Source organism: Protobothrops mucrosquamatus, unplaced genomic scaffold (genome assembly GCF_001527695.2).
Source record: "Protobothrops mucrosquamatus isolate PMUCROS unplaced genomic scaffold, P.Mucros_1.0 scaffold_15, whole genome shotgun sequence".
Classification (NCBI taxonomy): domain Eukaryota; kingdom Metazoa; phylum Chordata; class Lepidosauria; order Squamata; family Viperidae; genus Protobothrops; species Protobothrops mucrosquamatus.
Window position 1 is genome coordinate 455,910 of NW_015386091.1, and position 15,133 is coordinate 471,042.

A 15,133-nucleotide genomic window follows, 5' to 3' on the forward strand; every position below is an offset into this window, starting at 1 on the left:
TCTTTTGCTTCAAGACATTATGCTTCTCATCCAAGAAGCTTTTTCTGTTCTGCAGAAGAACCGAAGAAGCTTCTTAGAAGAGAAGTGAAACATCTTCAAACAAAACAAAAAAAAGTCCAGTTGCCTTTTGAAAAAGCACCTTTGGGACAGCCATGAGCTGGATGACTGAGAATCTCCACAGATATTCTTCAAAGATTGGGTATATCATATTTATTATCCAGCAAAAGCACCAAACATGTTTAGGCCTAGCCTTTGACCGGATGGCAATCATCCAGTAATGTGTAATGTTGATTATGGTTCTATGTTGAAATGTACCTGCCTTTGAAGACTGTCTAGATCAGGGGTCTTCAAACCTGGCCCTTTTATGACTTGTGGACTTCAGCTCCCAGAATTCCTCAGCCAACATGCGTGGCTGAGGAATTCTGGGAGTTGAAGTCCACAAGTCATAAAAGGGCCAAGTTTGAAGACCCCTGGTCTAGACACATCAGTTCAAAATACAGCCAGTCACTTGCTAAGGAAGACCAGGAATATGATTTTTATGGTGTCTGGCCTGAAATGCTCTTGATTCTTTCCTGGGCTCAGTTCAAAAGCTAAGGAAGTACAAAATGTTCCATCATGGAATGGAACTGAAACAGACCACTCAGACTTTGGAAAGGGATTTTTTTCGATTACAGCATTCTGTGAAGGAATATTTTATGACTATGTGAACTATGACTAGCTTAAGACCAAAATATCCAGATTGACTGACTATGTACTAATCTGCCTTTGGGGAGATTGCTTAAGAACTCTCCACCTTTCTTAGTTCTCTGGAAAACAAAGGCAGGAGGGGGAAAAATGCTTTCAGACTTGCAAGAATCTGTTATTGCAACCTTACAATAAAGGTACAGGTAGTCCTTCCTTTCTGACTGTTTTGCTTAGTGACTGTTTAAAACAATGTAACAAAAAAAAGAGATAGCTTTGTGACCAATCCTCGCATTTACATCATTGCAACAACCCACAATCACTATATGGGTGGTCTGCAACTGGCTTGCAACACGCACATTAATAAAGAATGCATAAGTAAAATGCATAAGTCATGAACAGATGATGTTTGGCTTAGTGGCCAAATGGGAAGGGAGGCCATAAGCCCCTCATGGTCACATTATTTTTTTCACTGAGTGGCTGCAGTACTTGGTGACCCAGCTGTTGATTCCAATTGTGGTTGCTAAGCAAGGACTACCCATTGTATTAACACTTATACCTCAAAGGGCTGAAATACTCTTCCTCTCTCAGTCCAAACTAACTCACAGGGTTACTGTGGAGATCAACTGGGATCTACGCATGCCGCCTCTAGCTCCCAAATGAAAGGCAGGATAAAAACCTAACAAATAAACAATAAACAATTTTAATTTTGTTGGTTTGGTCTGAGGCTGCTTTTATCATTTTTTTCCTTAAAACATTATTTTAAAGGTTATCTATGGTATATAATTTCAGGTTTTATGCTAGAATGCTTAAGGTGATCAAGGTGATATGATTACTTTTATTTCCACCTTCATGTCCAATGCCTCTCATCACATGCTTATACTGGCTGTTCTCACCAAAATTCTCATAAAGAATCAGAATGAATAGAATTAAAGTTACATCCACCGAAAAAGAAGGAAGTGGATGTCTAATGTCCACACAACACTTGTTACTGCAGCTGTAAAGTTTATCCTGTAGTATATCCACTATTATAAAAATAAAAAGCCAATAAATAAACTAATTTCATTGGAGTTGCAATACATTACACTACACACCGCACTAAATACATAGCAAGTTATTTCCTAGAAATCAGAATAAGTGCGTGGAGGCCAGGTGAGAGATGGGCTCTATATGACTTTCATAAATAAACATGAATTGAGAACACTGCACAGTTAAGAAAAATCTCATTTCATACCAACAGAGTTTTTTTTTTTAAAAAAATAAAAGGTATCTTGGCCCAATACCTGTGGATATGAAATTTATAAAACAGAAAGAAAGAAAATAATGGCTTTAATGTGGTGGCTTTGATACCCTTTGTGCCATATCATATAAAAAACCATGTTATCGTAGTGGGCAGAGGAGCACAGCCTTGAGGGACAAGGAGAATAAAGTTCAGATAAAGTCCAAAGCAGAAATGTAAATGAAAATGTCTCAGATAAAATCCTCCTTCATTCTCATGTAGATAAAGTAGTTACAGTAAAAGAAGTTCTGAGCTATGGCATTGTGTTTTTTTTTTTTTTAAATTTAGCCTATCTTGAAGTGAGAACACAAGATACCCGAAAGCAGATTTTTCCACAACCTTTCAAAGCAATGGTCATCACATTTTGCCAATAGAATCCTGTACTCAGATCCTTATTTATAATTTTGTAGAAGACTAAGGAAATGTAGCTTGATCACAGATGCTCAGGAAATTCGTAATTCAAAATCGGTACCATCATGGGATCTATTTCTCACACTATTTCAAGAAGGTTCGGATCAAAAAGGAGTCACCTGGGTTTAGAAGAGATTACTCAGCTGTAAATGCACAGTCCAAAATATTGTAAACTACCAGGAGACACCTCTTCTGCCTGGTAAAATGTTGGTTGTATTTTTCTCTAACTTTCTAGATATTGTTGAACCATGTGTCCAAAGAGATAATTAGAATTACTGACTTACATTTTAAATAATTAGATGAAACTTACGTTTTTGTCACCCATTTGTATCTGTAATTTATCAAGGAAGAATGAAACGTTCACACATTTCATTTATCTTATGTATGTTTCATATTTATTGTATGCAATATGTGTCACAGATCATCTGTATGGAAGGAAATATATCAACTTAATCATCAGCAGCTTAGCATATTCCTCCCTTAATGTCTTGAAAATGATCCATTCACAATTCTAACCAGCAAGTTGTTATATTTATTTAATGGGGAAATAAGGCACCCAAGGCCATCCATATCTCTAATATTAGTCTGGAGCTACCTAATTTCCACCAGTTAATATCTTAATTGAAGCATTTTAAGTAAGAGTCATACTCCCCATTCTACTTTATAGTTATGGATTTGATCAATCATATCACTCTTCTAATGACAGCAGAGCCCCAATGAACAGTTTCTGAAACGACAGCCGATTTCTACTGCCTTTGAACTAATGCAGAATATACAGGAAGAAACTGAAGAGATCTCGGTGACAGACTATTGCTTTACCTGTAGAAATTTAGGAGAGAGGGTCAATCATCTCAATTTAAGACACTGAGACCATGACATATAAGGCCCAATTAAGTGCCTCTGCCTTTGAATCTGCAAAGTTGCTTAGCAAATGCTAATCCTCAGTGTCTCTTGGCAATGGGTACAATTGACTTTTGAAGTACAAAGCCAATACAGATACGAATGACAGCAGTGCTTGCCTGATGTTCTTCCCGCTACAAACTGGTGGAATTAGTTTCACTCTTACTTTTAATACAACGCCACCATGGGTTTGGCCAAGTTATTTCCATTGACCGCCCAGCCCAACTTTTCATAACTGAGCAGAATTATGAACAGAACCATATAAATAGATTTCCCACTATCCTGATACGAGAAATAGAAACTTATGGTTAATTTTCCACCGGGATTGTGTAACATAGAAAAAACAGGTGTGTTCCAGTTCCAGCTGCGCTCCACAATGGCAATTATTCAGCTACACAGAATTGTAGCAGAGTGGAGGGGGGGAAAAATGATGTAGGAACCTGGAAGCTCCAGACTGCTCTGTTTCTCTGTGCTGTCAAGGCACTGGCATCTATGATAGTTCCTGTTAGCTTTTCCTCACCCTCCTCTGAGCAAATTCTAAGTTGGGTGACAATAGGAGAATAAACAATTGCTCTGGCCACTATGTGGAGCATTTTATCTTATGAGTGTTGAATGGCTTCAAGAGTCAAGTCTTCCTCTAAATCATTTTTTTGGGGGGGAAGACATAGGAATCATTGTAATATTTTGCAAACGTAAGGAAAATGTGTACAGGTAATCCTTGACTTACAACCATCAAGCAGAGAACCAACCTAGAACAAAGGAGAAATTCTCTGACAGTTAGAACAATTAATCAGTGGAACAACTTGCCTCCAGAATTTGTGGGTTCTACAACACTGGAGGTTCTTAAGAAGAGATTGGATGAGCATTTGTCTGAAATGGTATAGGATCTCCTACTTGAGCAGAGGGTTGGACTAGAAGACCTCCAAGGTCCCTTCCAACTCTGTTATTCTGTTAAATAATGCGACATTGGGAATTAAAAAAAAATAATGTGACATTTAGCGACCATTTGAAGTTACAACAGCACTGAAAAAAGTGACTTACGACCAATTTTTACACTTACAACTTGGTAGCATCCTCACAGTCATGTGATCAAAATTTGGGTGCTCGGCAACTGGCACATATTTATAAGAGTTGCACTCTCTCAGGGACAGCCGGTCACCATTTTTAACCTTCCCAGCCAGCTTCCAACAAGCAAAGTCAATGGGGGAAGGCAGATTCGCTTAGTGACTGCATGATTCACTTTTGACGTCACTAAGTAAATTGTTGACACCGATTTTCCGACATTTTACCCTGTGTTGAGTGAATTGTTTAAAGAACGAGTCGTTGGGTTTACAACTCGAGTCAATACCAGTATTTAGTTCCTGATAGACATCATACTGTTATTTGACCAGAGTACACACGGTTCTCAGGAACGGGTCTACATTCTTCACTGAACATCCGTTTAGTATTTATGACCAAATAGAAATAGGAACATTCCCATTTAGGAAAATAGAGCATGATAGACACATGCACAAAATGGAGCACAAGCCAATTACTATATACTGTATGCTTCTGATATGCATGAACAGACAATGATTTCAAGCCATTCCAGTTAAAAAAAAGTAGCTGAAAAAGAAAGAACAATTTTATTTAATTTTACTATGATAAACAAGTTCTTGCGGAACGTCTACAGAGCAACCAAAGATATATTTCAGGGCATTTATCACCTCCCTTTCATGCCCACAATATTCACAGACTTTCCAAACTAAATAATAAATTCATATAAGATTTTGGCATTTGTGAAGAAAGTCTCACAATGACTTGGGATGGAATCACTGAAATTTCATTAAGATCTCAGATGTCTTAGATGAGGAATCATGTGAGGTTGTACTATTGTTCCTGTTGGTGCATTGCTACTACTACAGCAAGCAAGCAAGAAATTCATTTCTTTCTCTGCATAGAGCTCTTAAGCTCTATGAAATCTGTTGTTTTGCAATAAGGAAAGTAGCCTTGATGTAGATTAATGGCAGGATACAATTGTTAATTTCCATGAGCAGAATGATGGGAACGTCTGATTCTTTTCATTTACTCGGAAGAGACTTTGAGGTGGGTAAAGGCTGCAAAGAGAAGGAGAGACCCATTGTGAAACTGGAACTCCTCCTGAATACTAGTGGATTCTACTCTACATGGACAACTTGGGTAGACGATTGTAGTATCTCTTCTAGTTTGCATTCTAAATACAAAATTGAGAGTATGTAGCTATGAAGATAATCAGGATGTATTATATGCATGAAACAATACAGTATGTTGAAGGATACCTAACTATACATCTTATATATTCTTTTTTGTACCAACATCATATGTGAAAAATGCAAATTACATGCTGGCTCCTTCATGAAAACTATTACTATTATTACTATTATTATTATTATTATTATTATTATTATTATTATTATTATTATTATTATTATTATTATTATTATTATTATTATTATTATTATATTATAGGCAATCCTTGATCTGCAACTACAATTCAGCCCAAAGTTTCCGTTGTTAAGACAGTTGTTAAGTGAGTTTTGCCCCACTTAAGATCTTTCTTGCCACAGTTGTTAAATGAATCACTACAGTTAATTAAATTAGTAACAGTGGCTAAGTCAATTTGGCTTCCCTGTTGACTTTGCTTGTCAGAAGGTCACAAAAGATGATCACATGACCCCGGGATACTGCAACCGTCATAAATATGAGTCAGTTGCCGAGCATCCAAATTTTTATCATGTGACCATGGGGAGGCTGCAATGGTTCTAAGTGTGAAAAATGGTCATAGGTTACTGTTTTCAATGCCATTGTAACTTCAAACAGACACAAACAGACCAGGGCCACCAGTATTCCTTTTAACTTGAGAGAACCCCTGGGTGTGTATCAAAGTGACTCTCATTCCCATCAGAAAGCATTCAAATAAACCTTCAGCCTAACAGAGCCATATTCGTTCTTGGAACATTGGAACATTTCTTTGTCTGATGCCCAATAAGAAAATACAGTCAAGGTGATGTTATTTTTTTTATTTCTGTCCTTAATCCAATTTTGTAATGGGACAGATTTTTATTATCCCCCTGCCCCAGTTCTTAAAAGGACACATAACTTGTCCATAACAGAACTTTTAAACCCAAATTAAATATTGGAAGTGCATTTCATTCTGATTTCTCCCACACCCATAGATTCCGCATTTTCTTAAAAAGTAACTACTTTTATGTCGTTCTGGAATGATTCACATTAAGCCCACACTAAATCCTGTTGATCAAATTCTAAAGCCATATTGCAAACCATTCCCATTGCTTTGCCAACCAACAACAATCTGTTCCATAATTTTAAATCAGGAGGTAATTAAAACATAGTCTTCAAAAGAAAATGAGGTGGTAATAAATTTCACCATATTGCTTTAAGCGACTCTAAAATATCAAAACCAATCCATGAATAAAAGTGACCATCAGATCGAAGGACACAACTGAACAACATGAATAATGAATAAGTTGGGCAGGAAAATGGCAGAGAAATATAATTGTAAATAAATCATTAAAATATTGCAGCCACTTGGATTATATCTATATCTATCAAAAAAAACCCAATCCTGTTTAGTTTTCAGAAAAAAAACCTCAGTTCTGTCCTCTTTTTAGGTAGTTGAATTAATGTAAACACATTTATATTTCAATAACAAAACCATATCTCTGCTAAGTTAGTTAAAAAAGAATTCTTTAGATTAAAAGCAGCAAACAACGGAAAGAAAACATGGCAATGTAACAATGCAGGGTTTTTCAGTTACAGAAATTGAAATACAAGACACCTCCGTAGGCTTCATTAGCTTCCTTAGTTCACGTAGATATTCCTGCGCCACTCAGCCCTGCCTAAGAAATTCTTGTTCCATCTCCTGAATTATAAGAAAATATTTGATGCGAAGTATTTATATCAAAGGATTTTGTCTTCAAGCATTTTGGTGCTGGAAATCTGAGCAGGATCTGAACTTCTAATTCTAGTAGAGGTATTAATGATGCATTGCTTATTCAAGGAGAATTAGCAAGATTGATTTCTGAGGACGGATAGATGGATGGATGGATGGATGGATGGATGATAGATAGACAGACAGACAGATGATAGATAGATAGATAGATAGATAGATAGATAGATAGATAGATAGATAGATAGATAGATAGTTGAAATATGCCAAATGGCAGAGCTTTTCTCCATTGATTTCCTCATGATTTCCTCATTTGGATTTCATTGGGGAAAAAATCTTTGCCATTTTCTTCAGGAGTGTCAGCACTTTGTCCTTTGCTATGGATCAGATTATTTTACTTCGTATGGCAGTTGTGTTTCTTCTTCCTAATTATACTGCAATTAAGAAAAAGCTTCTTTACACCATTCTCTCCCTAGCATCTCCATCACTTGTTTTCTTTCCCTGTGCATTACAAAGGAAGAAACAAATTTGATTTTCATTATCAACTTAGAAATTTTGCATTAGACCTAGCTTGCTGCAGTTCCGTAACAGCCATTCTGATTCATTATCTGTCCCCAGGGTAAACCTAAGGTCATTTATTTTTCTTAATCAATCTGAAAGCTGCAGCTCTCATGCCATAACTAATGATTTATTGCCAACAATAGCATAACTTATATAAAACTGAAATCTTTCACCGACATGCTTATAAATATAAAATACTGAGGTTAAAAAAAAAAAGCAGAAATACTTCCAGTCTATGAATGACAGATGCTCATTTGGGGAAGGTTGTCTGGGAGCTGTCAAGGCAACTGTGCTATGCTTTCAAAATGTCAATATGATTCCATTATTTTGATAAAACATTGAAATCATATCACTGCATGAAATATCCAAAATGCACATGATCCAGCAAGAAGTTCAACACTATTGTTAGTGCCTCAAGAAAGAAAGAAAGAATCTTTCTTTTTTCTTTTCTTTTCTTTCTTTCAACGAGTCTCGTAGCCTCTTTATTATAGTCGTCTTTTGAGTACACGACGTTCACGGCAAAGTCTGTAAATAGTTTCCTCCTTCGACGGATAATTTATTGGACGAATAAAGTAACCTATACAATGTCGTCACAAAAAAAAATATCTAACATTCAGTAAACACGTTTATCAATTCCTAATATAATGCTAAGTCCTAAAGTGGCTCTTTTCCCAGTCTATTTTCCTCTCTTTTTGAGTTTCCTTCCTATTATTTTTTTATTTTTCATCTCCATCTAGGTGACTAGCAACAAGACAGATGATTTTTGCCAGAGCTCTGAAATGAAATTAAGGCAAGACCTACCCAAAGCCCCAGAGCTGCAAGTTCTCCACGGCCGGTTCAGAATTATACATGGAATCAAGTGCCTTGTGATGCACTTAATTGCCCTTTTCTGGAAAATAATTCTTCATTTACTTTATGAAATTAAGGAAATTAAAGAAAATGTTTTTTTTTAAAAAACCAGTGTCAAGCTCAATGACAAGCCAGCTGAAGAATAAAACTCCTCGTTGCATCATGCACTGGCAGCTTTGCTGTAAGAATTGTAGTGAGCGCATTGCAAACCAAGCTGAACATACCCCACCAAAATCACCAAAATGTTTTTCCCTCTCAAATGCTGTATCAATAGGATTTGATGCTGCATAAGATACATCTGCTGATTTATTTTAAATTGGATTCAGCTGAAAAAATCCTTCTTCCATTGCTCAGTGCATGATTCCCGCTTTTAGTAACCTTGTGTTAACACACAATGCTCTTTTAACTAGAGCATTTTGCTGTTCTTCCATATTTATAGGATACAATGGTTGTCACAATATAGGAAATGCTAATATACGAATGCAGGAATTTCTGCCTCCTTTGGGGATTGCAACTTGGACTGAAAAAACAGCAAACACGGCTAAATTTGGAATAACTGAAAGCAGGTATTTAGAGGGTTATGCCCTAGAGCAAATCATGTTTTGACTGATTATTTTATAGGAAGATTAATTTGATGCACCCACGTTTGGGTCTTTTGTGTTTATATTGTTATATTGTACAATACATATGTGTATATGAGTGTGTGCATTGCATACTTGTATGTTTTGTCTTTATGCAAATTTTAATTCATATTGAAAGATAGATATTGGGTATAATTCTCTGCATGAATTGGAATTCTGCTTCGCTAGAAATCTAGTAGATTGGAAGAAGAGGTGTACTTACAGATATGAACATAGCATTTCTCCAGAGGTCTAGTACATTTTGTCAAGACAGGAGACAACTGGTTTGTATTTCAAAGACCACAAAGCAGCCCAGTTTCCTACCTGTATTAATGTTATCCACCCAAGTGGAAAGGGAGAAAAACATGATGGTTTTCTCCCTTTCCTTATATAGTTATGGGAAGAACTTTTTCAGAATTTGCAGTATCTTTTTTTCCCCTTAATTTTTAAATCACTGCCATGTAACCGCTTGGATGTAGATGTGATTTTCTTACTAATATTTTGTTCTTTAAAATTAAATGAAATTCCATTTTTCCTGATGGATCTCTACTTATTTAACTTACAACTACCACTAAACCCTTTTTCAGTAAGTACAACTCTGACGAATATAAGCATTCACAGAGAATGTAATCCATTTCAACTAACAACTCATTTATTGAATTATCATTTTGCAATCTAACCTGAACAATATGACTCAGTTGCTTGGCTGATGCCTGAGTTCTTTTGCTACAAAAAAAGCTTAATTACATATTGCTCAAGAGCTATAGCATTTTCAAATAATAGTTTGAGATTCTTTACAATCATTTATGATACAACACATGGGTTTTGCGAAAGCTTATTTCTCTTATTATTGCCAATGGCCAACTTTCATAAATTAAACAATAAACAATGCAATCTAGAATTCAATACTAATTTTGCTGGTTAGCTGTAGGACTAATATTTGTTATTGCAGAATCAGGCTGGAGATAGCTAATTTCAATAATTAGCAGTAGATTAAAAATGTGTCTGATTTTTAATTATTTAAGCATCGCAGGAATAAAAATACTCTGAAATGATGAAAGCTTGTGATAATTGGGAATAATTTTTGTGGGCTCCAATAACATTAACACGGATTTGTTCTACACCAGCCTTTGGTTGGTATATTTTGTAGGTCTGGTAAAAAGAAAGCAGAACATAGTAACATGGAAGCAAAGTAGATTGAATCTAATTTATCCAGTATGGCACTGCAGTTGTCATCCATGCTTTGCCTCATCACTACAGGATGGCACTGCAGTTGCCATCCTGCTTTGCCTCATCACTACTTCACTGATACCAGACTGCTATAAAATCTGTGTGTGTGTGTGTGTATGTGTGAAGGAAGCTAGCAAGTAGGGAGGGAGAACAATGAAACTGAAACCACTTTGAGTGCCTGTCAGAGACATCAGCTGACTGACCCCAACATCATAACCATGAGAATGGAATGCGGACCATAACCCGAGCTTGTCAAACCTCAGTACCAAAACAATTTGTTGGACACAAGGAGGTAGTTGGGAGTGAGGACCTGGGAAAGGGGAAAGTAAGTAGGCAGCTTTCATATTGTGGGAAGTCAGCCCCCCAGAGAAGAAAATATTAAAAGGGCAGAAAAATATATTTCCTCAAAGGATCTTAAAAATGCAGGAAAGCATGCCTAGTTTTTCTTAATAGCCCCAGGTCTCCCTTCTCCAAGCAGAAACCAGCTCTATAAAGATGCAGATATAAATCCAGGGAGCTAGGAGATTAAGAAGACCGAAGACCTAAAATCTACATACCCCATCCAAACTCTTAAGAGTTATCAGCCCCAGGAAAGCAGTATATGACCTTTGGACATAATAAGATTGACCCATCACCATCAGAATACCAGAAAGGCACACTCAGACTCAGGTCAAAGTTTATGCCACAGGAACAACTCCAAACAAAAGGGTCCAGAGGGTATAAAAACCCACTTCCTACATGTGCTCAGTCCTTTTTTTTCACTTCTCTTGCTGCCAGAACCATCTTCCTGTCTGGCTCTCCTCTCCAATAAACTACAACCTTCTTCCCAAAGCAGTTGCCATGTTTATTCTCAGCTTGGATGAACCATGATGAAGACTTTTCTTCCAACAGTGTTCAACCCTCAGATCTGGCTTTTTCTGTCTTGCAACCACTTGGCTTTGGCAAAAGTATCCCTTTCCCTACAAATGCAGTCAAAGGCTTTCTTTCTAAATGACCAGGTTAGGGCAAACCCAACAGCAGTTCTCCAAGAGGCATGGAAAGAAATGGTGAAATATAATATAGAACCCACAAGTAAAACAATTCTAGCTGCTAGTAATTTATGCATCTAGCACAGTCTTAATTTCTTTCCTATGATCAAGGACTAAGACAGCAGTTTTTCCAATCTAGCTCTCCAATAAATTGCTAATACGCTTTGTTTAGCTTAGAAACTATTTCCTGGATCTTCTTATGCTCATTTCTTCCTCCATCTGTATTCATTAGAGTTTAAAAGGAACATCCTGTGTATAATGATGGCAAGCTGTAGACCAACACCATTTGTTTTAAGAAACATAATAATTCCATGGGAAGTACTGAACAGACTTCCACCTGACTGAATGTATTTTCTGTGCAAAAGCTCTACAGAAACCAACTTTAAAATGTTGACATTTCTTGCTACCTCTTTTATTCTTCTCTCACCCTGGTCTCTCTCTTAAACCCACATCATTTTTCCTCCTGAAATAATCATCACACCAGCCTGCCAGTAAATTCTTTACATGTGAATGTTGCTGGAATTCAGAAGTGGAACTGATGCACATTAGGGATTCCAGAGAGAACAATTACTGAAATTGTTGGAATGTGACGCTTTCAGCATGCAAGCATGCTCACACACACACACACACACACACACACACACACACACACACACACACACACACAGGAAGTAACCGACAATGTGCCCTAACCTTGTGTGGGGAAAAAATAAAGACTTGAAAGAAAAAGAAGAGCCCCCCCCCTTTTTTTGGGAAAATGCTGCATTGTTCAAATAAATTTCCTGAGAATACGATTTTGCTTTAACTACCGCAAGTTGGTCTCATTGCAATTTCATCTCTGAATTATCAACTGAAATAACATTCATTTCAATTAAGCAAACAAAGCAGAAAAGAGAGACATTAAAATGATCTGATGGAGACAAAGAGAATCTCTGGCAATCAAGAAGTCTCAAAACTTACTTTTCATGCTATCTATACAATTCCCCTCTTCTTAGGGGAAACCATATTCAATTTAAGCTAAAAAAAAAGTGCTTATAACTTTGATGAGGAAGATCTGTACACATTATAAAAAGTCTTTTCATGTAAGATTCATTTTTATGAGCATAATAATCCTCAGTAGGTTGTTTTGGACAGTATATTTTCTTCTTAGTTGCATAAAAGGATTCCCCCCCCCCCGGGTTGCTGATTCTATGAAAAGCAGTTAAAGTCATAATAGACCAGTAGGAATTTTACAGACTCCTACCTTGATTTGGGTTAGAAACCCCAAGAGAAGATATATTCGGCCATATCTTATCATACTTTGGAGGAGCTGCATGTATTGGGGGGGAAAAATTAGGATTTGTTATTTACAATATGCGATAGATTTTTAAAATTTTTTTAGCTTTGTATCTAAGCACATGGGTATGGAGAACAACACAGAGCACAGACATCTATCACTGGACTTCGTCAATGAAACATTAGGACAATATACATCACTGCCACATTGAACAAACAGAAGCAATTGATGATTCCCAAAACATTGAATGTACATTTAAAGATTTTGTGTACTCATATGATAATATTTTATCTTCTATAATTTAACAGATACCATTTAATGTAGTGGATATTTATTACCTGGTTCTCTCTAAATCAGAGGCTTCTACAGAGTACGGAAGATTGCCTACTTCTTTAGCAGCATAATGGATAAGGATGGCAAGTGGGAGTTTCAGCTGTTTGTTTGATTATTTGTTTAGATTTTTCCCTCTGGACAATTTCCTGGTTCTAGGCATCAAATGGTACTATTAGTCAGTAACCTTATTCTTGATGTTCAGGAATTGCATACTAAGATTCCTCATTAAATCAAGCAGACNAGAAAGAAAAAAGAAAAGAAAAGAAAGAAAGTTGCTCAGAGCATCGGAGAAATAATATCAGCAGAAAACTCATGTGCTGCAAGTGCCGTTTCAGACATTTATCAAAGGAGGAAGCTGCCTATTAAATAACCTGCTTATTTCATTGGATATGTTACAGCAGTGTTTTTTTTTATAGATTGTAAGTCATTTGTGCAAATAGGATATAATTCCTAATATAATGCTAAGTCCTAAAGTGGCTCTTTTCCCAGTCTATTTTCCTCTCTTTTTGAGTTTCCTTCCTATTATTTTTTATTTTTCATCTCCATCTAGGTGACTAGCAACAAGACAAATGATTTTTGCCAGAGCTCTGAAATGAAATTAAGGCAAGACCTACCCAAAGCCCCACAGCTGCAAGTTCTCCACGGCCGGTTCAGAATTATACATGGAATCAAGTGCCTTGTGATGCACTTAATTGCCCTTTTCTGGAAAATAATTCTTCATTTACTTTATGAAATTAAGTAAATTAAAGAAAATGTTTTTTTTTTAAAACCAGTGTCAAGCTCAATGACAAGCCAGCTGAAGAATACAACTCCTCGTTGCATCATGCACTGGCAGCTTTGCTGTAAGAATTGTAGTGAGCGCATTGCAAACCAAGCTGAACATACCCCACCAAAATCACCAAAATGTTTTTCCCTCTCAAATGCTGTATCAATAGGATTTGATGCTGCATAAGATACATCTGCTGATTTATTTTAAATTGGATTCAGCTGAAAAAATCCTTCTTCCATTGCTCAGTGCATGATTCCTGCTTTTAGTAACCTTGTGTTAACACACAATGCTCTTTTAACTAGAGCATTTTGCTGTTCTTCCATATTTATAGGATACAATGGTTGTCACAATATAGGAAATGCTAATATACGAATGCAGGAATTTCTGCCTCCTTTGGGGATTGCAACTTGGACTGAAAAAACAGCAAACACGGCTAAATTTGGAATAACTGAAAGCAGGTATTTAGACGGTTATGCCCTAGAGCAGTGTTTCTCAACCTTGACAATTTTAAGGCATGTGGACTTCAACTCCCAGAATTCCACAGCCAGCAATGCTGGCTGTGGAATTCTGGGACTTGAAGTCCACATGCCTTAAAATTGTCAAGGTTGAGAAACACTGCCCTAGAGCAAATCATGTTTTGACTGATTATTTTATAGGGAGATTAATTCGATGCACCCATGTTTGGGTCTTTTGAGTTTATATTGTTATATTGTACAATACATATGTGTGTATGAGTGTGTGCATTGCATACTTGTATGTTTTGTCTTTATGCTAGGTGCAAATTTTAATTCATATTGAAAGATAGATATTGGGTATAATTCTCTGCATGAATTGGAATTCTGCTTTGCTAGAAATCTAGTAGATTGGAAGAAGAGGTGTACTTACAGATATGAACATAGCATTTCTCCAGAGGTCTAGTACATTTTGTCAAGACAGGAGACAACTGGTTTGTATTTCAAAGACCACAAAGCAGCCCAGTTTCCTACCTGTATTAATGTTTTCCACCCAAGTGGAAAGGGAGAAAAACATGATGGTTTTCTCCCTTTCCTTATATAGTTATGGGAAAAACTGTTGTGTTCTTTGTATTCCCCCCCCCTTAATCCCCTATGCATATCCTGATCACCCATTAAGGGTGATTGCCCTTCACCATTGATCGCCCATTAAGGGTGATTGCCCTTCACCATTGATCGCCCATTAAGGGTGATTGCCCTTCTCCATCTGCATACAGTTTCATGCCCGTTGCTGGTTGGCTAACTAGCAACCGGGTC

At 36.8% G+C, this 15,133-nt stretch overlaps 1 protein-coding gene across 2 annotated transcripts in view; it reads right to left on the reverse strand.

Annotated features, from left to right (window-relative positions):
- The window catches only part of NTNG1 (netrin G1), a 246,662-nt gene that overhangs the window by 40,488 nt on the left and 191,041 nt on the right, over nucleotides 1-15,133 (reverse strand). Inside the window, exon 6 of one of the 2 annotated variants that reach the window (XM_029286590.1) lies at nucleotides 14,254-14,313. The exons of the other annotated variant lie outside the window; for it this stretch is intronic. Coding sequence (XP_029142423.1) covers nucleotides 14,254-14,313 — 60 coding nt within the window. The remainder of the gene's footprint in view (nucleotides 1-14,253; nucleotides 14,314-15,133) is intronic. 2 annotated transcript variants of the gene reach the window in all.